Raw genomic sequence first — 25,777 nt, forward strand, 5'->3', positions numbered from 1 at the left:
AAAAAAAATATGAGTTTTTAGCAACTTCTTGAAACTGGCTAATGTGGGAGCATCTCTAACAGTAAGAGGAAGTGCATTCCATAACCTGGGTGTAGCGACAGAGAAATCTCTCTCCCCCATAGATTTGAGTCTACTGGGAGGCTGCTGAAGAGTGAGAGAATCAGCAGACCGAAGGGAACGAGAAGGCGTGTACAGGGTGACTAAGTTACAGACATAAAAAGGGGCTATTCCTTGCATAGCTTTGTATGTTAGTGTAAGAGTTTTAAAAACAATATGTGACTGAACAGGTAGCTAATGCAAACTATAAAGCACGCCTGTGATGTGCTAACGTGATGGAGTATGTGTAAGTGAATTCTGGATATACTGCAGTCGTTTGATTGATTTTGCAGGTAAACTAAAAAATAGTGCATTACAATAATCAATCCTGGAAGTAACACATGCATGAATAAGCCTTTCAGCATCAGGCAGAGTGAGGTAAGGCCTAATTCTAGCAATGTTTCTGAGATGATGGAACGCAGGTTTTGTGATACTCTTAATATGTGAGTCTAATGTCAGATGAGTGTCAATAATCACACCAAGGTTTCAAGCTTAAGTAGATGGGAATATGACACTATCATCCATAATCAAATTAAAATTACTACTTTTGTGAAAAGCCGCAGGTGTGCCAATAACCTCTGTCTTGGAACAATTCAATGTAAAAAAATTATGGTGCATCCACATTTTTATTTCCTGAACACACTCCGAGAGAATCGCAGATGTGACAGTAAGATCAGATTTGGAGCTGATGTAAATTTGGGTATCATCAGCATAAAAGTGATACCCTAAACCATATTTCCATATTACCTTCCCCAAAGGAAGCATATAAACGCTAAACAACATAGGACCCAAGACAGATCCCTGAGGAACTAATGATAGACGAGTAGTACTTGTTTTTTATTGGACAAATGTCTTTACACTACTATGCACATTTCAAATTCTCAAAACCCTTCAATTCACATTTGATTTGAAAAATGTCTTTGTAGTGCAGGATAAGCCATCAATATTTCTCATCATTTTCCTGGAAGAGAATGTCATGACTATTTTTGACTGTATTTTTAAATGTGTATATTTAAAAGGTCACTTTTAGTCAACTTTTATGAGTACACTAGAATACAAATTGTCTCAGAGAAAATAGACATGGATTAAAAGCCATTTTTGCTGTGAAAAAAGTCTTCTATTTACACCATTTTATTTGAAACGTGTCCATGTTTTTATACTAAACCTGAGAAATGAGAAAAATATTATTTGAGAGGAAATGCTCACTTGGAAAATTGCTAAATTTGATCCAGAACAGTCAGCAATGGTTGGATAACCAATGGCGGAGAGACCATGCTGTGCGATTTTGATGTGCTGGGAGATTCAAAGTGTAAATCCTCAAGAAATTGAGACTGATAGAGGAAAGACCCAAGAGGATCTGACGTGAGAGCTGTCAGATTACACACCCTCTTCAAGGCAGAGGGATTTCTGTATGTTTACGACTTGTCAACATGCTTAATTATAAACAGCACAGTTAGAGTATGATTTTCACCATGCAGCTACTTCTGAATGACTAATGGCTATAATGATATGACGACAATGAAGAGATTTTCACTCCGCACAGGGTTATGATGAAAGAGATCATGAAGATAAAAGAGTGAGAGCTGAAAGGATACAGGTAAAAATGTTTCTAAACATCCCCTGGGAACACAACGTGAAGACACCAAAGTCCCAGCATGTCAGGATGAGCAGAGAGAAAGCCCTCACAGGTGTGACAAAAGAATATGAAACTAGAAAGGGGGGCAGAGGGAGGACGTGGGCAGAAAGGGCGGTCTGAAGCGAGATGGCAGCAGATAGGAACAGTGATGGTGAGTGACAGACTCAGACAGAGGGAGGAGAGTTCACACAGGGATGAAAGGACACTTACATAATCAGAGGCTGGATCATGATCAGGCAGCGCTCGCTCTACCTCACTGCCTCTTCAGCATGAGCTGCTGTCGGAGAACAACTACATAAACATGAAGAATACCAATTAAATGTGCCGGAAAGTTTATGACTCCTCAGAGAGAGGGAAATAGAGAGACAAAGCCAGGCTTCTGCTGGTGTATTCCTTCTGAATAACTTATCTATTCATTCTGTGCTCTGGGAAATATTTATAGAATAAAAAGTTTCCTATGAAGTTTTCTATATTTGATGAGTGTTTTATAATTCAAAGGCTCAGAGCTATACCACGCTCTCTGAAGATTATCACTGATTGACAAACATGGGTGTTCGAAGGCAAGTAATTACTATTCTCTCGCCGTATCATTTTGGGAGTTATGAACTAGACCCCTGTAAAAACACCAGTAATTATCAGTTCCTGGGCTCCCTGTAATTAGCATCACAGATGTTTCATTACTGATCACAATAGCGGAAAGGATCATTTCTCTCCATCTATACCTCGCACAATTCCCTCGTGTTTTAAGGGGAGGCACAGCAGCTCGATTCATATTGTCGAAGCGGCTGAAGTCAGTCTGGGTTAAATCTTCTCAGTGGGTCCGTGATGATGCCATATTATGGAGTTTGCTGGAGGAGAGGGCAGTGGAGGGGCACTATCCACTGAAAAGGAACAGAACATCCATGAACAGCATCTCTCCACAAAATACCACTAATATAAGAGCACATCAGCAGGAGAGGAGAACGCTTTCATCCATCTGCACCTATAATGATGCTCAGAGAAGCATAGAAGAAAAAAAATTCCATCTGTGTTGGGCAAGCTACTCAAAAAAATTAATAAAATTGTCGCTAGCCAAGCTAAAAACTTAGCAAAGCTTATCTGAATGTTTATATAGTTAGAAGCTATAGAAAACAGTATAGCTTGCAGTTACTCTGAATTCATGTGTGATATATTAAATATAGTAAGATGCAATGTGTTTAGATACTTATTTATTTAAAAGAAAATCTCCAAAATAAGAATCAAAACATATTGTCTGTCTTGAGGAAATGTGACATTACCTATGCATGTCAAGTAGTTACAATATAAAATAGTATTTAAGAGAGTATTAAAGTGTGTGTGTATGTGTGTGTGTACTCACAAAACACACAAAGAGTTTGTTTGGAGGAATAGAGTTTTTTGATTGAGTCGTTTATGCTGGAACAGCTTGTGACTTCGATGATTAAAGGGATAGTTCACCCCAAAAATTGCTGTTAATTTACTCACCGGCAGGCAATCCAATGTAGGTCTATTCTTATTCAGTAGAAAAAAAAGAAAAAGAAAAAAAAAACTCTTGAGAGTCAAAAAAACAAACAGGCAAAACAAAGTTTGTACCCTTGGCTCCTGACGATTCATTTAGGTCTTGTGAAGCGAAACGATTGGTCTGTGCAAGAAAATTTACATTATTTACATTATTACCTGTAATCCACAGCCTCGGCTAATGGTCCTGAGGGCGATTTCGGATTCAGCCTTAGAGTCTTTACTTAAGAGCTGATGAGTTGAATCAGGTGTGTTTGATTGGAGATATACACAAGATAACATTAAAGTTACATGAAAAAGTTTACTATTATACAAACATGAAGTGGTAAGCATCAGCTGAGCTGATTGTGTCAGAAAAAACACAAAACACGAATCCGGCCAATCGTTGAACAGCAGTGTCATCATCAGAGCACCAGCCGGCTGCTCTTGAATCGCTCTCGCAGTACTATGATGGTATACGTCACAGTCACGTGGTGTTGGCACAGTCTCAATTCAGACAAAATGTCTAAGCGGCATGCACTGCTTCAAGTAAGATGCAGGTCGGTCTGTGCAGTGCTGCATCAAGTCAAACACACCTAATATCGCTGCTTTTTTTTCTACCACAACAGTATTGTGGTATTTCTCACTGACAAGCCCCCAACTCATAAACTCTGGGCTCAGAGAAAATCCAGAGCTCCCCACTGGTATTTACGACTTTGTGTTGGTGTTCAAGTGCGTTAATCTCGTAAAAAATCTCATAAATACGAGATAGCGATGAATCTCGTAATCATTGCTACGGAGAAATACATTTCACCCAATAGCTTCGCTACATTTAGCAATGCTGCTGCCCATTCACTGTCTCCTATGCAGTGTTACAAATATGAAAAAGGTAAATGAACACACTGTTCCTGGTTTGTATTTTTCCTCTCCATGTACTACATTTGTCTGCTCACAGTGAGAGAGAAGCCCTCCCCTTCCACACCATGTCTGTGACTGTACACAAGCCGTGTGGAAGATCCCTGGAGCCTCTGTAATAACTCTCTCGGCTTCATTAGCTCCATGCGGGCCTGCATGCTTGTTTTCATTAAAACAGGAGATTGCTTTTTAAATTGTTTTACCTCTATAAGACAGGACAGCCGGACCACTTATCACAATTAAAGAAAAGGAAAAAAAGCATGAGGCTCCCTCTCTCTCCACCTCTCTGTAAGCGAGTGCTACCAAATCCAATAAATCCTTCCGTCATGCATTTCTCCTAAACGTTTTCCAAGATACAATGAATGAAATAAATATCAGACGCTGGGCCTTTGTCTTTTTTCATCTTCTCTTCTTCAGAACGAGAGCGTTCTCTGTGGAGGAGAATATCTCTGCGCTTTGGTGTTTGCCATGTGCGAGAGAGCAAATTGTTTTGCAGTTAATTTGGGATCTTCTTTAAAAGCGAGAACAAACAGCACAAGGAGAGAACACTAATTGAGGAAGAACAAAACGAATTCAAATCAATAGCGGCTTTTCTCCGTTTGTTTGCTCGCTGCATGGGGAGTTGCTAGGAGAATTGAGGGGCATTTAGGGGTGGGGGAAGTGGGAGGGAAGCCACCACTGGGATATAATGCACGCTAAAACACACACCATGCACCCAACACAGCTATAATTACATCCCATTCAGAAAAGCGGGAGAAGGGGCACGTCTGTTGGTCTGTAAATCTCGCTGCAGGGGCCTGCTAGGGTGTCATTAGAGGATGGATAAGGGGCCATTGCACAAGGCCCGCACACCACGCGCTGTGACGCTGAAGAAATGTCGCCTTGATAGTCTACCGGTTGTGCGACTACATTATGTACGAAAAATAGGCTGGGCTGAGGAGGTAATTACATTAGCAACAGCAGTGGACGTGGCGAGGTGAGAATGTGGCTGGATATATTAGGAGACTAATAGATATGTGCGTTCAAGTTGGAAATATCATATTTACGAGCTGAATGCACAAGAATGCCAGAACAAAGTCAATTACAAGTGAGATGACCAATCATGCCGATTTCTGTGGTCGTGGCTCAAAGTGAGAGAGGTACAAAGATGACCGTTGTCACGGTCTTGAAGATGGCCTGCGATAATTTTCTGACAATGTCAGAAATTTAGCATGATCATCTCACAGTGTGTTTGCTGCTACGACCTGTACGTCTACTGACTAGCCAATAAAAATGCAATATGAAATGGTGTATTGATCAACGCCACATGGCGCTAAAACTTAAAACTACTTACCTCAAGCTCCATTTGCAAAATTGGCATGCCAAGTTTGCCTCTTTTCCCTATGACTGCATTCATATTCTCCTCTTTCACTTCCTCGTCTTTATTTCAGGGCACATAAAAACCACAGTTGCCAAAGTGTGATTCATCTTGCTCTATTTGTTTACCAGTAGCGCATGCTGATGACGTTTTATTCTTCCATAACTTGCGTCGTAGCTTACGATTCAATAGGTGTCATCATCGTACAGTCTACATGTCGTAACCAAGTTTATTAGATTGATGTCATACAGTGTGATTTGTAATGATCTTATTGGATTGCAGAAATCGCACAGCCTGTAGTGGGCTGGTCAGTGAGAAAATATGGTGGATGCAATAGATGCAGCATCTGTATTGATGGTACATTTTTTCAAATTAATATACAATAAAACTAGCTAAGTTGCATTAACAAAAAATGATAATACTGAATAATTATGAAGGAATACATAATTCAAAACAGCACCCTTAATAGTTTAAATAAAAACAAAAACACACCTGATGCACATTCAATCTTTATTCATCATTTTGAAGAAGTAGAGTTAAAAATGGTTCTGAATTATTTTGCAGAAAAGGTAAATCGCCATCTTGCTCTGGCAAAAGTTAATTATGCTGCCTTCAATTGCTATCATACTTATCATGAATACGACCAACTGAAAATTGGACAATTGGCCCTCTCAAGTCATTTCTGGGAAAATGTTGATACCCACTTTTCTGAGATGGGCGTACCATAAATTTTAAACATGGTGGAGGGGAAAACGATTGCTGCTGTGACTGGTATTCTTTATTCGTTGTTTTTACACAACAGCTACATCGCCTTGTCTTGTCATTAAAGTTGTGCATATTTAAATTTATGAATAATCATTGGAAGTGTATTGTATGTTTTATACACAGCGAGAATAGCCTGTATTTGACCAAAATTCCAGAATTACTAGCGCGTGAATGTTTAAATCAGGAGTGGCCAATCCTGTTCCTGTAGATCTACACTATATTGCCAAAAGTATTGGGACACCCCTCCAAATCATTGAATTCAGGTGTTCCAATCACTTCCATGGCCACAGTTGTATAAAATCAAGCACCTAGGCATGCAGACTGCTTCTACAAACATTTGTGAAAGAATTGGTCGCTCTCAGAAGCTCAGTGAAATTCAAGCGTGGTACCGTGATAGGTTGCCACCTGTGCAATAAGTCCATTCGTGAAATTTCAGTATCTAAATATTGAGTCTCAGTTCTAAATATTCCACGGTCAACTGTTAGTGGTATTATAACAAAGTGGAAGCAATTGGGAACAACAGCAACTCAGCCACGAAGTGGTAGGCCACGTAAAATCACAGAGCGGGGTCAGCGCATACGGAGGCGCAGAGTGCGCAGAAGTCGCCAACTTTCTGCAGAGTCAATAGCTACAGACCTCCAAACTTCGTGTGGCCTTCAGATTAACTCAAGGACTGTACGTAGGGAGCTTCATGGAATGGGTTTCCATGGCCGAGCAGCTGCATCCAACCCTTACATCACCAAGTGCAATGCAAAGTGTAAAGTGTGAAGCACGCTGCCAATGGACTCTAGAGCAGTGGAGACGTGTTCTCTGGAGTGACGAATCACGCTTCTCTGTCTGACAATCCGATGGACGAGTCTGGGATTGGTGGGTGCCAGGAGAATGGTACATGCCTGACTGCATTGTGCCAAGTGTAAAGTTTGGTGGAGGGGGGATTATGGTGTGGGGTTGTTTTTCAGGGGTTGGGCTTGGCCCCTTAGTTCCAGTGAAAGGAACTCTTAATGCTTCAGCATACCAATACATTTTGGACAATTTGCTCCCAACTTTGTGGGAACAGTTTGGGGATAGCCTCTTCCTGTTCCAACATGACTGCGCACCAGTGCACAAAGCAAGGTCCATAAAGACATGGATGAGCAAGTTTGGTGTGGAGGAACTTGACTGGCCTGTACAGAGTCCTGACCTCAACCTAATAGAACACCTTTGGGATGAATTAGAGCAGAGACTGCGAGCCAGGCCTTCTCGTCCAACATCAGTGCCTGACCTCACAAATGCGCTTCTAAAAGAATGGTCAAAAATTCCCATAAACACACTCCTAAACATTGTGGAAAGCCTTCACAGATGAGTTGCTGTTATAGCAGCAAAGGGTGGGCTAACTCCATATTAAACCCTACGGATCAGGAATGGGATATCATTAAAGTTCATGTGCATGTAAAGGCAGACGTCCCAAAACGTTTGGCAATATAGTGTACCTTCCTGCAAAGTTCAGCTCCAACCCCGATCAAACACACCTGAACTAACTGATTAAGATCTTCAGGAGCACTTGACAATTACAGACGGGTGTGTTAGATAAGGGTTAGATCTGAACTATATATGTAGGTAGGTAGATCTCCAGGAACAGGACTGGGCACCCCTGGTTTATATGGTTGTCAATAAATGGAATGCTTAATATAATTTTGGGTTTAATAAGATTTTCACAATGAATAGGCAAGAATAAACCTGGTGTCCTCCATGATTCCTATTCTTTCCGACAACAAAGCACTTGAATGAGAAGAGCTCATAATCACAACTTCAGAAGTGGGAAGTAGGACATTTCCAATAGCACGTGAAGGCAGCATTAAATGCACCTGCTATCGTAATTACGACTTCCCAACTTGTAAACACAAACTTCCCAGGAGGACTTGAACGCACCATTAGTCTGTTTCAATTGTACAGAGATGTATGAGTAAGTAGGGAGGATGTATGGGAATCTCTTTCAAATTGTATGCTGATAAATGACTTGCGGGGTGTAGTCATTATGATACGTATTATTCTATAGCAAGCTTTACTTTGCTGTCTTGTCTCCGTCCATATATTCTATTTTTTAAGGCTAACTTTGGTCTTTCCGATGGCAGATTTGTCATGGGGGATGATTTTAATTGGATTTATATATTTAAAAAAAAACTCCAAAGGGGGTAAAAAAAAAAAAAAAAACAGGGAGAGAATGAAAAAGATCAGAACACAGCAGTCCCAGACAATGCCTTTGAGGCATATAATGAGCTGTTGTCAAAGGCAAATAATTTCATTAACTGTCACAATGAAAGCTACACCAAAAGTGCTCAATCAGCACCGAGCCTCAGAGAAAGCACCAGGATGACATTTCGAGAATGAAACCTTCATATTCTCATGCGCACGCACACACACACACACACACACCAGCATTATGATGATTATGACAGGAAGAGGAGGATTTTGGGTAATTGTTCTCATTCTTGTTTATACCGTTTTTTTTTTTTTGTCCCAGGTCTGGAGTGCCGGACTCGGACGAGGGAGATCTTCTTGAAAGATCAAATCATGTGGGAGTCAGCTCTGAGTGACGGCAGGCCAGGGGAATAATTTGCGTCTGCAGATTGCCCATGACTCCAGTCGCATCGTCTCATTTCCCAAACATGAATTTCTGCAGCTGATAAGATGGGACATTTCTTTGGCAGATAGCATCTTGTGCTTAGCAAAACACTCACAGGGGCTGCAGCGTCTCACATGCCTGAAAATACTGTATGTTTGTCTGAGTCACCCAAATATTAATCCCTCAAGTGCAGTAAACACACACACACACACACACACACACACACACACACACACACACACACACACACACACACACACACACACACACACACACACACACACACACACACACACACACACACACACACACACACACACAGTGCTGTTTTAAATTTGCACGGTCAGTTTAGATGTGACTCCACATTGAAGCCAACCTTTACAAGAAAATTGTGTATTTTATTCAATAAACTAGATGTGAAATGCTAAAGTTCAGCTAAAGTGCAAATTACTTATAATCTGTTATTATAATATGTAAGAAAAATGGTCAAACAATTATATTCACCTTTTAAGCAACAAGGAAATTTTGTTTTCTTCTAAACAAAAAAGAAAAGTGATGATAATTTTTTTTTTATCTTTAAAACCACAAAACCAAAGATAGACTTAAATTGTGTGTGTGTGTGTGTGTGTGTGTGTGTGTGTGTTTTATGTACAATATTTACAAAAGATCTCTGGTCTGGTGTTCAGAAACTTCATGAAATACAGAGAAAACAAAAAAACATTAAATGACCACCAGAATGAGCAACTTGATGTACAATATTCAATGTTAGATGTGCAATATTACAATATTTAATATTAGATTAGAAACGTTTTGATGCCAAGGACCCCCAAATATGTGAGGAACCCACTTCTTATATAATCTAATCTAAGAGAAATACATTGTTTATATAGCATTCAATAGGCTACATTATAAATATACAGTAGCCTATAGCCTATTGAATGTTGAATTTGTTTAAATGTTATTTTGATTATATAGTATTCAATAATATAATACAAGAAAACCCATTGGATATTACGACTGTTGTCAACACAGATATCATCCACACAGAAACCAGACAAAAGCAGTTTTACACTGAATATCTGTATTATAAATAGAACATATTACATATTCTCTCATAAGTACATCAATAAGTATAACTTTAATGCTTTACCTTGCATCTCACTCAGTATCTATGTGTTTGTGGCTTCCGAGACCTCGTATCCTTTATCCCTGATCCCTGGAGCTGACCTCAGAGTCATAAACTATTCGGCTGGCAATTAAGAGGACACTCTGTGCCTTTAAGCCTGCGAAAGTTTCCCTCTAAATCACCTCGCGTTCACCTCACGCTCCACGGTGTCAACTGATATATGCTTTTTATTTCTCTTTTTGATAATTGCCCGATCGATACGCGGCGGCTTAACTTTCTACGGAGCGAACGGGTTTGCATTATGGGAGCATTATGGGATAGCGCAACCAGGCAGCCACACGGTGAGTATAAAATGAAGGCTATCACTTAGCCCAATCAAAACACTGCAACTATTCACCTCACAGAGACGGCACCGTTACACACACAGCACTAGAGAGGTGAGGATCTGTACAAGAGCGGGCAGAACAGATCAATTCAGCTCCGCTTATTCAAGAGTGAGAACCCTATCGATTTATGTGTATCTAATCTCAAAGTCATTTTCATTAGAGGTTTCATCAAGTATATTTTAGACAAATGAATATGTTTACATAGGCTACTTAAAAAAAAAAAAAAAAAAAAAAAAACCTGAAGATGATGCATGGGACAAATTATAAGCCATTAATGTGTAATGATAATAAATCCAAACATGCAAAACCTTATCAACGGAATGCCTTTATCTTTTAAATGAACGAGAAGGTAGCTAAGAAATAGGCCTACTACGTGTCCTTTCAGAAAGTGCTTAGTTACATTATATACACAAAGCCTATGAGTCATCAGTGCACATAGGTGGCGGACTTGAATCACATTGCTATACACGACTGATCTAGACCAAGTGTTCGGAAATGCAAGTATGATTTTTGCAAGTATGAGTCTTTTCGCCTGAATGATAGATATCTCCAAAAGTATTATGCCTAGAGGATAAACAAACTATTGCAATCATGCAAATTAAGCATTTGAAATCACAAGGATGATGACGTCCTTTGAAAAATGGCACATTGTGTTTCCTACAAGGTGCATAGATACACAGTTATGTACTATTTGAATTCTGTATTGCAAGACGGCGTCGACTGCGTTTGATATATCCGGCTATTTCTAATCCTTGTCCTCAAGGATACTGAAATATGAACTAGTAGCTTTACAAATCTTCACTCTCCCCAAACCTAGTAATATGAATCCTTCCTGAAATAAAGTGTTTTATGAATGATAATGACATTTTCACTTTGCAACCATCTTGATATATTTGTTTTTCTTGTTCATGTTTTCTTTTTCTTGACACTTCTGCCAGGATTCAGCACTTTGCAGAGGCTGCATGGGATCGCCGGCTCAAGTCATGTGTGAAAGGTAATAATATTTTGGTATAATGGGTTTAAGCCAGTGAATTAAACATTAGCTCAGCTCAAATAGAGACCAAACAGGGGGAAAAATAATGAACCGCAAATAAATAATTGAAGGCAGCATTGTTGTTTTTCAAATTGCTCACTCGGGGTTAGTCATGTTTGTTCCTCGTTTGTTGCATAGGCCGCGTTTACCATTGTATAAACACCAACACAGAATGCAATCTCGCAAAGCTGCAGGGCTACCGGCTCCCCTGAACGTGTGAAAGGAAGAGGGAAACGGTTGACTTATGGTGAGACAGATTAGTTGAATTCTGGCTTCATGGGAACTTGTCTGAATACCGCACAGCTATATACTGAGATGGTCAACCTGAGCCCTTTGGTAAAATCCTGTTACAGTAATATGAGTGAGCTTTCACGACCCTGAGCATACATGTCACACACATACAGGCAGACAGAGATACATGGCCAGCAGTCTCTGGTGCGTATGCTCGATTAACCCTGAGTGGGAATGACATACTCCGGGTTGGTGTAGGAGAACCCCAGGAACTCGTCCTGGTCCAGATTCATGATAAACAGCTTGTCGGTGGGCGTGAGCTCCACAGCCATTTTAGTGAACTCTCGGTCAAAGTTGCAGGTATCTCGGCTGTTTCGCTAGAAAAAAGAGAAAGGAAAGGGGTGTTAGCTGCATTTAGAAATTAATGTATACCTTCAAAATCCTCAGATCTTGAAAGGATAGTTCACTTAAAAATCTCAGTTCTGTCATTATACACTCAACCTCATGTTGTTCCAAACCTGTATACTTTTATTTTTGTTCCAGTGAAACATAAAAGGAAGAAATTTTTGTGGAATCTTAACTTAAAAAAAAAAAGCACTATAAAAGAAATATGACTCATGTTTTCAAAGTCTAATAGGTTTGCGCGATGCACTGATGGAAATGTACGTTTTTATTCTGTGAAAATCTGCTGTATCTTGCTCACAAATCATATGTGGTGCCTATGCTGCAGGTTGGCTATCAGTAACATCAACTGTCATTATTGTAATTGTGTGAGTTTTTTTGTGTTATCATTTTTAAGCTTAACAGCACATGGTCACAACAAACTGGTGTATGGCAAAATAAATCTACTCCAAAGTTTACAGTTGCTAAGTGAAAGAGGTCTCTTATGCTCACCAAAGTTGCATTTATTTAATCAATTTTAATAATATTTTAATCAAAAACAGTAAAAACAGAAATAATGTTTGTCATGTTATCCTTCAGAAATCATTATAATATGCTGATTTGCTACTTAAAGGGGTGGTATAATGCCCTTTTCACAAGATTTAAATAAGTCTCTGATGTCCCCAGAGTGTGTATGTGAAGTTTTAGCTCAAAATACCCCACAGATATTTTTATATAGCATGTTAAAATTGTCACTTTTTGAGGATGAGCAAAAACGCAGTTTTTTTGTGTCTGTCCCTTTAAATGCAAATGAGCTGCTGCTCCCAGCACAGGGGGCGGAGCTACAACAGCTTGTGTCCTGAAAATGTTTAGCCTTTTATGTTCAAACCGGAGTCAGACAAAGATGGAGAGACTCAAGAATAAGTGACAACATGTAGACAACATTTCTGAATGGTTAGTTGATGAATTTGTGTAGCTTATGTGTAGATATCTTCTAGTCATTGATTAGCATATTCTGTCATGATAATCTATAAATCGCATTCCCGGGGGGCGGGGTTTATGTAAATTTTAGGGTTTGTGATGTCACTAACCCTGGAGGAATGTCGTGTAGTCCTTACCAGCCGTTTGTTATAGTCCTTAAAAAACTATTTAAAAAAAAGAAAATATCTCCCTTTGTTTGAACTATGAGTGTCGTAACTTTGCAGATGTTGTTTATGCTCAAACAGCAACATTACACACTACTTAAAGTTAAAAAAGTGAAATCATAATCAACCACCCCTTTAAGTTTCTTGAAAAATGTGAAAACCGTGAAACATTTTTTCAAGGATTCTTGATTCAAAGATTCTTTATTCTAATGAACAAAATAAATGCATATTTGAAATAGGAATCAGTTTCATGTGTCCTTGCTGAGTAAAAGTATTGATTTCTTTTTTTTTTTTAAGTATAAACTATATAAATATTTAGTATGTAAAAACAGCATAGAGTTTGGATCAAAAATGAGGATGAGTAAGTAATGACAGAATGTTAATTTCTGGGTGAACTGTCCTTTAAAAATCCACAATTATCCACATTAAATTGGAAGCTGATGGAAAACCGACTCTAGGCAGAAGCCCAGCTGTGTTAAAGGCTGAAGAAGAAGTGTGTGCCGAAGAAGAAGGGATTCCACTTCAGGAGAAGACACTATAACACACAAGCACTTAAAAAGACGCCCAGGCCACTGATGAGACTCATATCTCACTGACAGTCCCCATCCAGATCTGCTGTGGCAGACGCTCGCTGCATTGACACACTGTGCGGTACTGTTTCTTTTATGAAATGCTAAAGCGTAGGCACGGCTGGCTTTTCTCTTTTACTCTATATCCCTCTGCCTCTCTCTGCGAGAGGAGTCTAAATGAAAGGGGCAGACGGTTTGTTAGGCCCACAGGCCTGTTCTTACTGGGAGAATTCCTCTCCTACTGCTGCTGTGGCCTTGTGCGCCAGCGTGCCCGAGGGAAGAGCCAGCCTGGCTCAGAGGACACACACACACATTCAAACACATACTGAGTGGGAGGATGGAGAGGGAAAGAAGACCGAGTAAACGAAATAAAGAAAGGGGGGAGGGGGATGTGGGGGCAAGGTGGGTCAGAGTAAGCTAGAAAGGGATAGAGGGAATGTGACAGAAGGTGTGAGAGAGTGGGAAAGATGGAGGGGATGGAGAGAAAAAAACAGTGAAGGAGAGAGGACTGGGCCTTCTCTGGGGCTAGACATTGTTAATGCACTGCTTGGCAATGTAAATCCATGAAGGCAAAGGAAACGCTGGCGTGGGGGGAGGGCCGCGCTCAATATGCTGAGCATCAGTGGAGCAAGAAGCTTCAGCAACGCAAATACTGCAAAACGTTTCAATGCACAAATTCACACAAAGTGCTAAGCTATGTTGTCTTGTAGAAATGTGTTTGATAGAGGGTAGTGGGGCTTTCATCTCAAATTATAGTGGAGAAAAAAAATACATATTCCTCAATAAACGCCATTGCATTGTTGTGTTCAATGAGTCAATATGCAAGCTGGTTTCTTCCTCAGAGTAAAATAAAAAAATACATAAAAAATACTAATAAATAAATAAATAAATAAATAATAGTGAATGTCTCATACTGTACTTGCAACTTTATATCTCACAATTGGTATTTTTGTTCTCATAATTGCATCGTTACATCTGACTATTGTGACTTTTTCCCATGCCTTCATGTCTCACTATTGTAATTTTGACTTCATATCTTACAGATGTGTCTATTTCTCATAATTGTGCCATCAAAATGATAAAAGTTATTCTTTTCTGGCACTTTTTATCCGTTACTTATCAAAAAAGTAGTTTTCACAAGTCTTCACAGAGAAACCACTGAAAATTATAAGAGTAATTAAAGGGTTAGTTCACCCAAAAATGAAAATTCTGTCATTAATTACTCACCCTCATGTCGTTCCAAAACCGTAAGACCTTTGTGCATCTTCGGGACACAAATTATACTTTTTTGTGCGACGAGAATACCTTTTGTGCGCCAAAAATAACGACTTCATTCAACAATTTCTTCTCTTCCGTATCAGTCTCCTACACACGTTCACGAGAGCACCACGGCGTGTGGTGATGACGCAGGAGCTGGCGTTCTAACAAATGACAAGTATTCTCGTCGCTTCATAAAATTAAAGTTGAACCACTTTAGTTGAACCAGTTGAACCAAATAGTCACATGGACTATTTTAACGATGTCTTTCCTTCCTTTCTAAGCCTTCAAAGTGTTAATTAAATAGCTATCAATGGAGCTCCCCCTGAGCCATCGGATTTCACCAAAAATATCTTAATTTGTGTTCCGAAGATGAACGAAGGTCTTACAAGTTTGGAACAACATGAGGGTGAGTAATTAATGACAGAATTTTCATTTTTGGGTGAACTATCCCTTTAACATGATTGTTTATCAGGTGATCCCTTTAAAATGCCCTTCACAGCTATAAAATGATTGAAATACACCATGTAAAATTAGAATAATGTGCAAAATCGTTAACTATTTTCCTTATCATTAATTAATTAAAGACTTTTCATGGAGATATTTCAACCATGACAACTCTCAGGAATAGTTTTAGCATGTTATTGAATATGGCGATGTTAACGGATTTGGCCTCTATGTCTCTATAGACAGATTATAGATATATTGTCTATATTATAGATCACTTTATAGATGTTATATTATACAGTAGATGTTTCACTTTTACATGCACAACACTGCTATTTGTGTATCATCTACAATTTAAGTACAATTTCGCTTAGTCATTCTGTTTTTTACTCGGAATTAAGTTTTTCTGTTTTTATTTTTCTCGGTCTATTTTAATTACTCTGAGGCAGAAACGTGGCTTCCTTAAGTCAACATGACCCGAGTTGGTTGTATTTTGATTGATGCATCAGTAATTTAAAAAAAAATCTTTGTAATGGGGATTTATTAAAGCTCTTATTCTGAAACGACACTCCTTTTTTGTCAATGCTGCAAGCCCCTTTCACACATACAGTCTTTACCTGTAAATTACCAGTAAGATATCATGTGTGACCTTTTCAAAAATATCGGTAAATTGGTTCTGGCAATTTACTAACAAGGAAGTTGTAACATTACCAGTAAATTACCGGTAATGTGCTCTGTGTGAACGCAGAATGAAGATTACCGGTATGAGTAAGTACGAAGTCAGAACGCGCTGATGTAAAAAGTCTGCTTTGAGCCAATCAAAGTTCTTATAGAGATGACGTGATTACTCCGCTCTGTTTACAGTAAGCTTTTTAATAGTTTTTCTATTTAAATATGAGCTAGATGATCGTCTTTGACCATTGCGCCACATCTCAGTTTTTTTTAACGTGTCACGCTGGAGACAGATTCATCAGCATTGCGCCTCTGCATTTGGATACTATTATGTGCGTCTTGTGTTTTTAAGAGCAAAAGCGCGTTCTGTTTGATCATTCCCTAACGCCTGAATTTACTGGTATTTTTGGTACTGATGTGTGAATGGTCTTTTACCGGTAAAAAGCCAGAACACCATTGCTTGTGTGAACAGCATATTTGTGTATTTACTGTCATACTAAAGTCATACTGACATGGTAATTTACTGGGATTGCTGTGTAAAAGGGGCTATAATGCTGCTAATTCCACCATTTTTCCTGTCAAATATCCTGTTATCCTTAAAAAAATAAAATAAAAAATAATTATGCCTGTCTTGGAAAAACAATGCTATTCATTTCTTATTTCCACCTAAATAATTCAGCTTTCTGGTCAATGGTGGGCCTGGGGGAATTGTGGGAAGTGCAAAATATTTTAAAGGTAGCATGGCGCTCAGTTTTAAAGCAAATATTCAGTACATTTGAAGACAACAAACCAACAATGACAAAGCAGTGTTAGCTCTTTTTTCAAGGCATTTTACATACAGTAGCACTTTAAAATGACAAAGAACAGGGACAAGTCGCTTTTAGGTGAGGAAGACAGAGAGAGGGATGAGAGTGCCGTCAAAGCACAGCAAAAAGGATTTACAAACAACCAGGATCACAGACGCAGAGAATACATATGACTGCAAATATTGGTATGCAGATCACATCAAACAAGAGAAAACTGGAAGAGAGACAGTCCAGAAGATCTTTCGAGATCTCCTGGCACCTTACACATGGATAAAAACAGCTCCAGACAGGAAGAATACAGTGGACAGGAGGAAGAGATATAATACAACAACAGAAGCACATTTCCTACCTTATGTCCATTTGCTGGTTCAAGCACACCACAGCACAGCGAAGCACACAAGCCACAACTCCAGAGTGATGGCCACTAGATTACCTGAGCTCTCAAGAGCCAAACAGTTCAAAGGTAAATGGCACTGGGCATTGGCATGGAAACCTCAGGACAGGGGGGTCAATGCAGGCTTGATTCTGAAAGGCTAGTTTTAATTCTAACCATCCAACATAACCTTGAGATTTAATTATTCGATAGATGATAAAATAAAATAGTAGATAGACCAAAGTAGAATTAATTATCCTATAAATATGTCTACTGTTGTAATGATCCATGTAAAAGTGTTTATATACAGATAACAAAACTCATGCATCCACGTTTAGATACCTAAATTGGCAATTGACCTTTGTGTTTGTTAGCATGAGTGTAGGACTGGGTACCAGGAACTGAAAAAAAATGGTGTAAATTGTTAACATCAGAATGGATATAACAGATCAAAAAGCATAAAAAGAACATCCAACAAAATATTTGATATCCTGAACCGTCACTAAATGATAAATGACTCTAATTAGAGATGAATGATGGTCCAAAATGGTCTCAGTTGACAGGAACATCCATGCTAGCTTGCCATGCTGATGCAGGCCAGTGCCATTCTGTGTTGATTAGATACAGGTCTGTTTGACAAGATGAGATTAGCACGGGCACACTGAGCATTTCAGTTCCCATAAACAGGCTATGATGCACGTGGACATATAAGATAGTGGTGGATGACAGCAGAACAAGGGACGTCGGCACATTGAGAATACCAGGATGAGACGTTTGTACTTCAGCAGATCTGAATTTATCGCCCGTGGTTTCATACAGATATATAGCAAAGATAGGGTTCAAGATGCATGCTGTACCAAAAGCCCCGGAGGGAAAGATAATAATTAAAAAAAAAACTCTTGGGAAGGAGAGAAAAGACGAGAGACAACCTCCCCCCTCCCTAAATCCAAGGTGCTCATTTTGCCAGGCTTTAATTCCAATCGTGATTCTGTAATTTCGTGCGATACTAAGGCACAGAGCTTTCTATAAAGGAGCGGATTAGCGCCGAGCTGATGTCAGCGCAAGAAGAGAACAGCAGTATCAAACGCTGACCTGTTTTCAGCTGATAAGCCGCACACACTTCGTGCTAACCAACTCATTTAATTTGAGGCTGCGACATTCAGAATTAATTAACACTCTTATGTGGAGCGCCAGACTCAACTGTGTACCGCATATAAGTATAAACAGCAAGTTTGAAAGATCTCGAGGACCCCCATTCTGGTTTTTATGGTGGTATTTATGCAAACAGGCCACATTATACTGTATGTTGTTGGCAGCACCAACAACAGCACCAATATTCACAATACAAATTTGCAGCATGATTAATATGGCATATAAAGCGTCTCTCTAGTTTTCAACCACCCCTATGTATGTTCTTTCCATATGTCATTGGCTGAATGGTGGTGGAACAGGATGAAATGTTCTCATGTTAAGTGGCAGGCATGAAATATGCAGAGCTTAGCGTGGGCACATGCTGCATACCGTCCAAGTTGGTTTTATACAGCGATGCTCCGAGCAAACTGACAAGACTTTCTCTGCCAAGCAGTTCAGAAACACATACAAATAATGCTTTATGTGATAGAATAAAATGTCACATCGGGGTCTTAGAATGGAAAACAGTCATTTGTGTTTCCAGAGTTCATATTTACAGGCACAGTGTCATTTCAAGGTTATAGGCTACACACTCAAAATTGCAATGAGGGAAACAACGCAAAACCAAACAATGGCTATTGATGTTTCAGTTTTATTTCAATGTATACTTGCGTTTTGTTTGTGGAAAATAATTTGGCACAAGGAAAGCATTGAGGATGTATGAAGCACACAGAAAGGTCAAGTACACTCGCTAAAACACTCGTCTTATATGTCTATTAAGCTGAATCAGTTCTCAGTAATGCATGCACAAAGCTTCTTTAGTCTATGCACATGTTATGGTATAGAAAACACACAAAAAAAAATCCCCCCTTTTTATTTTATTTTTTATCTACAATACTGACCACATAGAATTCATAACATTTAATAACATTTGACACATTTTATACATTTTATTTGCTTATTTTAAGACACTTAAAAAAATATCAAAGTCCTACGCTGCACTGCTCGCTGTATTGTTTGGCAGTAATGACAAATGCACTTTTTTGTTTTGTCCTTTGTTTATGTTTTAAACAAAAGTATCTTATCCCACAAAAGACCATTTTCTACAACATTATCTGGAAACCTTCTCATGTGAGAAACCATTTTAGAGAGATTATCCCTTCCCTGAAATCCTATGATGAAGATATGATATGAAGCCCCAGTGGTTTCCAATAAAAGCCACTGGCCGCTAGTCAGCACGGATAACCGCTCAGGGAACTCTGATGTCTGAGAGGATCTGACCCATTTCTGTGGATGTGTGGCTCTTGTGGCCTTTCCAGTTCCATTTAGTGATACGGTATCTGTTCCACACAGGGACTTCGCTGCTGTTACCGCTGACATGAACAGTGCTCGTGTTTCTAGACCAACTGTCGTATCTGAGCAGTCACCATGCTAAATTAGGGCACTGTATTAAAACGCTGACCGGCCCCTGTTGGACCCATTAACACAATGTCAGATAGCTTCATCGGACCCCTATTGTTGGTGCTTATGAGCAATGTTTACACGCTCAAAATGTTTTATTTTCAAAGCTACTCTGTTTAATGGTGCTGCAAATTATTCGGCGTCTTTATATCCTGTTCTTCTCAACTTTGTCTTTGATGCTCAATATTATATTGCACACAACTGTTGTGGTATTCCTTCAGTGTTTTCACATACCAAGTTTCAGCATATTATCACGAGGCGGGTCTCTATTGACAAGCTTCAAGATGGAATCGTTCAAGCGAAACAAAGCTATATCAATGCGTCCCAACTAGACTAATTTGCTCATACACAAGCTCTTCAATGAAATCCAGGGTATCATTTTAAATATTACCCATGGCTGACTACTCATCCTTTTGTCATTGTAAACCCCAATGATGTTGAAAAATGGTTTTTGGAGATTCTAGATCGTACCCATTGAAAACATTCATATCTAACCTAGGGGTCAGTAATACACGGCCGATGGGTCTTTTAAAAGTTATTGGCTACAGCACTAGTTCTTTTCTGATATTAGCACTTGTTCTCTCATCCTTCCTCAATCTGTAATTGTCTCTAGCAGGAGGTAGTTGATATTTAATATGCCTGTCAAATACCTCTCGATAAAATCCGGCTGACCTTTAAGCAGAAGTCAAGTGTTAAACAAGGAAGAGCCAACGGGAACCATCACAGGAGTCATGCTTCCTGTACAAGTGTGAGTGTTTGCTGATGGTGTGAGATGATCAGGCAAAAAAGCAGATCACTACCACAATCAGGCACATCCATAAAGCTCTACTGGCCTGTACATACACGCAAACAGGATACAGGCATCCTAAAAAAGTATTTTACTCATGCTTAAAAAAAGAAAAGAAAAAAAGTTTGGTAAATTTCTGTTATCTACTAGTCTGTACAATGCAAGTCAGAGATTGGGGTGCACTATAGAGGAAACTAACGTCATATGTATCATAAAAGTTCAGGCAAAACTAAATCATCATGCAAAAACCTTTTGACTTTGCATTCTTTTTGAAACAAGCACTGTATCACTGTCACAGACTGGATAAGGAGAGCGAGGCTAGCCATTATGCATCTCGTATGTGATTCATGCACCCATAGTGCAAATGGCTGAATCTGAACACCTACGGTGCGGCAACAGACACATCTGAGGGTAGTTTAGAAGAGAGCTATGCAATACACGCCACATTCAGGAAAACTACAGAGTACAAATAGAATAAAGACAAAGGCCTTTAGATTCAAATGTTCCTCCAGCCTGGATACATTCAATGGGATGCTGTGAAAGCCGCAGCCACCTTTAGGCTAATCTACAGATATTGAAGTTTCGCATGCATATGTATATAGATGGTTTAGTTTCGATGCATGGCTGTTTATATACATACACGTGACCGTTTCACGGAGTGTATGGTACATAAACATGAGGAGGTTTGATGAAGAGGGGGTTTGATGGAGGGTTGGGTTAGTTTTGGGGGTCGCCCTTAACTCTGGGCTTCCATGGCAAGGTATTCTGGGTTTATGAAGGAAAAGCCCTCAAACTCGTCTTGGTCGAGGTTCATGATGACCTCCTGGTCTGGAGGGGTGAGAACCGGTGGATGGCGGGTGAAAAAGCGGTCAAAGTTCTCTGCATCCCGGCCACACTGCAGGAGGGAGAGAAGAACAAGAGAGGCATGTAATGGATGAGGGGATGATGAACATGGTCATAAAAGACAGAAGCAGAAAGTAAAAGAGAGAACAAATAAAAGTATGGGAATGGATGTGAATGTTAGGGGTGTGACAGGTACTGCAGGTTACTGAATAGCAATTCTGGATACATATCCTGTTAAACAGACCAGCATAATGAATGTCCCTACTAGGCTGCTTTGTTTACTCCCCAAAAATGAGAAGTCATTCTTGTCATCATTTACCATTCATGTCATTCCAAAACTGTATTTTTAAAGAATATCTTGCTTTAAAACACACACAAAAAAAGTCTTATAAGTGGTCTCTCTACAGCTCTATATTCCAAGAATTTGAAGCCACACAATCATACGATAGGCTAGAGAAACAGACCAAAACTTTACTTGAACATTTTGCTGAAAATCTTAACTGCCCTACTTGAGAAATAATGATGTCTGATTCACACATAAATTATAATTTCAGACAGATATTGTATTTATTTTAAAGGACACTAGATAATTTACATGCTTTCAAGTTCACCTAAATTATTTGTTTGCAGTGGTTAAAACCTCAATGGAAGATAGAATTATCAGTGAATAATCTTCAATCTGTTCATCAAGCCATCGCTAGAAACCATATGAAATATAGTGCATTAGCCGTATTAATTATTTTTATGGCACTTTCAAATTTGGAACAACATGAGGGTAAATAAATGATGACAGAGCTGCACTTTTTTGGGGAGATTGATTTGGTGTATCTGATGAAACTATTGACCAGCATGGTAATTCATATTACTCGTATTTGGGAAGCCTGAATCTGGTCTTTCCACCAGGGTATTGGGTGTAACTTGGATAATATGAATGCATGGAGGTGTGTGTGAGACCTTTACACTCATACTGATACAGAAATATGTTCCAGATGTTAATGGTGTGTTAGGGTGTCATTCATGATGCTTTTGAAAACGACAACAACAACGACAACAACAACAGTGAAAACAATAACAACAGCATTAATGCCATCGCCAACACATACGCTTCAGTTCAAATGTCAGCTTTTGAAATTCCAATGTTCTATTGCACTTCCAGTGACATTTAAATAGCTCGCTCATCATAAGGGTAAGAAACAGGTGAGTCCACACAAGCAAATCTGTAAATGAGAATGAAATTCCTCGCACACATACGGACCTCTTTTCGTGGAGAGCATCGATCAGCGGCAAAACTCACCTTTTAAAGCACAGTCATGTAATATTCATGAACAGCAAGCAAAGTCAAACCAACAGAACCTTCCAAACCTGGCCAGTTCTCTACCTCTGGCCCATGATGATGTATCTCTGCATTCTCTCCTTTGGCAAACAATACTGTAGGTGCAGCCACATTGAAAGAGGAAAAATCTGGCAAGTGGTGAATATTATTGCTGTGGAGCTGAGACAGCTCACAGTATGATGCATATCACAATCCATGTGTTACTGTTCTACATATGCATTATTTATAAAAACATATTGTGACACCATACTTTGTGCCATAGCCTACTGTAATACTACACAGTCATTAGTGGAGAACCAACGCTAACACTGTAGATCAGATATGATGCGTTTGGATCAAATATAGACAAATTTACAAGCTTTCGACTTCACAGGAGTTCATCATTTACATTTACATTTTACATTTATTCATTTAGCTGACGCTTCTATCCAAAGCGACTTACAATTGCTATATATGTCAGAGGTCGCACGCCTCTGGAGCAACTAGGGGTTAAGTGTCTTGCTCAGGGACACATTGGTGTCTCACAGTGGATTCGAACCCGGGTCTCTCACACCAAAGGCATGTGTCTTATCCATTGCGCCACTACCACCCACTCCACCAATCAGAGTGAAGACCTTGCTAAAGTCTATAAGGGGCTCTGCTTCTAATGAGCACAATGGGTGGGCAATCAACTTTGGGTCCATTCACCACAGCTCCTTCAAAATGAAAGCAACTTACTTACACTTTTTAAAAACTGGAAACGATATACTTTTACTTACTATTAACAATACTTTTTTTTTATTTTATTTTTTTATGCTGCATTACATTTAGAGAACAAATTTTTAGCATAAAAAGAATTTGCCTAAAGTGGATGGTGAAATCATGAGCTGGTACTCATTCAAAAGAACAGCACTTATTTTGCAACATTATAAATAACTTTACTGTCACTTTTGACCAATTTAACGCATTCTTGATAAATACAATTATTAATTTATTTTAATTCATATTGTAACAGTGTTGCACAGAAAAGTTTATAATCCATCACTGCATGATTAAGGTATACAAAAAGCACTTAAAATTATCATCTATCACATTCTTAAATGCAGCATTTACCTGAATTCGAGGTAAACAGAAGCATTAGTAAGACTAAAATCCTTCAAATAAATACCCCCCTGCCACTAGGCAGCCCAACAAAAGCTTGAGCCTTTAAAAGCCCCATTTCATACAGCAAGAAATGACCTAATTTTCTTGACTGTACCATTAGCCCAGAATCCTTAGCGTGGACCTGGCAGCTAACACAATAGCTTTAGATGTGGCTCTGCATTTTCAGCAAGAGGGATCTGACCACCATGTGAATGATTTACAACCAATACATCTTAAATAAGACAGAGACGCAACCAAAGCTCAGACTTTCTTGGCAAGTCCGTCCACCCACCACTTCTAAATGCTAAACAGTCACACACACAGAATGACAGACAGTGAGAGCACTGAGGCATAACATCTGTGTGTGGGAACCATTAAATCACCTCGCGCAGCATGTGTGTACCTCTGCATTCAGAAGCTCCTCTAATTTAAACTCAATTAATGGTCCGATGTAGCAGCCACCTGACCTCGGCCACCCCGCTGCAGATGCATTAGTGTTTCCGAACGCAATCACAGGAGGCTGCGACTCATGGATCTGCCCACTCACCGCCATATACGCCGTGCCACCCAGGCGAGTGAACCCACAGAGAGTCGAACGACCTGCATCTCATCCACCCCTGAATATTGAGGCAAAAGCTTTTCGGTGTCCTCTTAAAACCACCTGTCTACAGTCATTAGCATCAGGGGGGCACATCCACTGTGAACAGTCCCTGCTATTAAAGACACACGTGACAAGTGGCTTGTCCGAAGACCGCTGTGTTAAACACAGCCCATTTACAACTATTTCTCTCTCTCACACACATGCATCCATACTTTCCCTGTCGTCCTCTCTCTGGCACACACATATCTCTGAATGACTGCTGCACACTGGGATAAAGGGAGAGGGAATGAAAGGAGAATAACATTCTTTAAAGCAAAAGCTACAGAGCATCAGGCTCACACGACCCATAGTTCTCACTTCTGTCTACAACATGCTCTCCAACTTTCACTCCGGGCAAGCCTTGTTCAAAAGACCATTGCTGGACCTCAGCATGAGATGATGGTGTTTCCACAGTGTCTTCTCAAGCTGCTTTTATCCATAGCCATTTACAGTAAAATTATTACAGTGAGTCTTAACCTGAGGTTATGCACACACGCTATTGTATCTATACGGAGACATACCAAGTTTCAGTAAAAACAGTAATATTGTGAAATATTATTGACCAAAACATTAACTGTGAATAGCTGTTTTCTATTATTCTATATTTTAAAATGTAATTTATCCTGTGATTGCAAAGCTGATTTACATTACTCTAGTCTTCAGTTTCACATGATCCTTCAGAAATCATTCTAATATGTTGATTTGCTGCAAGAAACATTTATTATTATTATCAATGTTGATCAATGTTGAAAAAAGTTGTGCTACTTAATATTGTTGTGGAAACCGTGATAAATTTGTTCAGGATTCTTTGATCACTTGAAAGTTTAAAGAACAACTTTCATTTGAAATAGAAATCTGAAAATGTATAAATATCTTCATTGTCACCTTAGATCAATTTAATGTGTCTAATTAATGACCCCAAACGTATATTATAAACATAACTTTATGAATTGTTTAAACAAAATGTTCCCAATCATCCAAAACTACACTAAACAGTTACACACACAAAACAAACCTTAATAATAAACTAAAACTAAATTATAATTGTATAATTAGATTTGAATTGGATAAACAAGTGTTGTTTTATAAGGAATATCCATCTAATTTAATCTAAAACAAATGTATTACAATTAGAGGTGGGAAAGCTGGCTGTGCAATTTGGGTTTGGA

General features: G+C 39.2%; 1 protein-coding gene across 2 annotated transcripts in view; it reads right to left on the reverse strand.

Moving 5' to 3' along the window:
- Window positions 1-9,929: 9,929 nt before the first annotated feature.
- The window catches only part of prkcbb (protein kinase C, beta b), a 127,856-nt gene continuing 112,008 nt past the window's right edge, over window positions 9,930-25,777 (reverse strand). The window contains exon 17 of one of the 2 annotated variants that reach the window (XM_082179782.1): window positions 9,930-12,018. In XM_082179782.1, the coding sequence (XP_082035908.1) occupies window positions 11,860-12,018 (159 nt within the window). In that variant the 3' untranslated portion in view covers window positions 9,930-11,859. Of the gene's footprint in view, window positions 12,019-19,054; window positions 21,566-25,777 lie in introns of those variants that run through there. The other variant, XM_082179781.1, reaches the window with a different exon arrangement.

The sequence above is a fragment of the Leuciscus leuciscus genome (assembly GCF_965113295.1).
Source record: "Leuciscus leuciscus genome assembly, chromosome: 1".
NCBI lineage: Eukaryota > Metazoa > Chordata > Actinopteri > Cypriniformes > Leuciscidae > Leuciscus > Leuciscus leuciscus.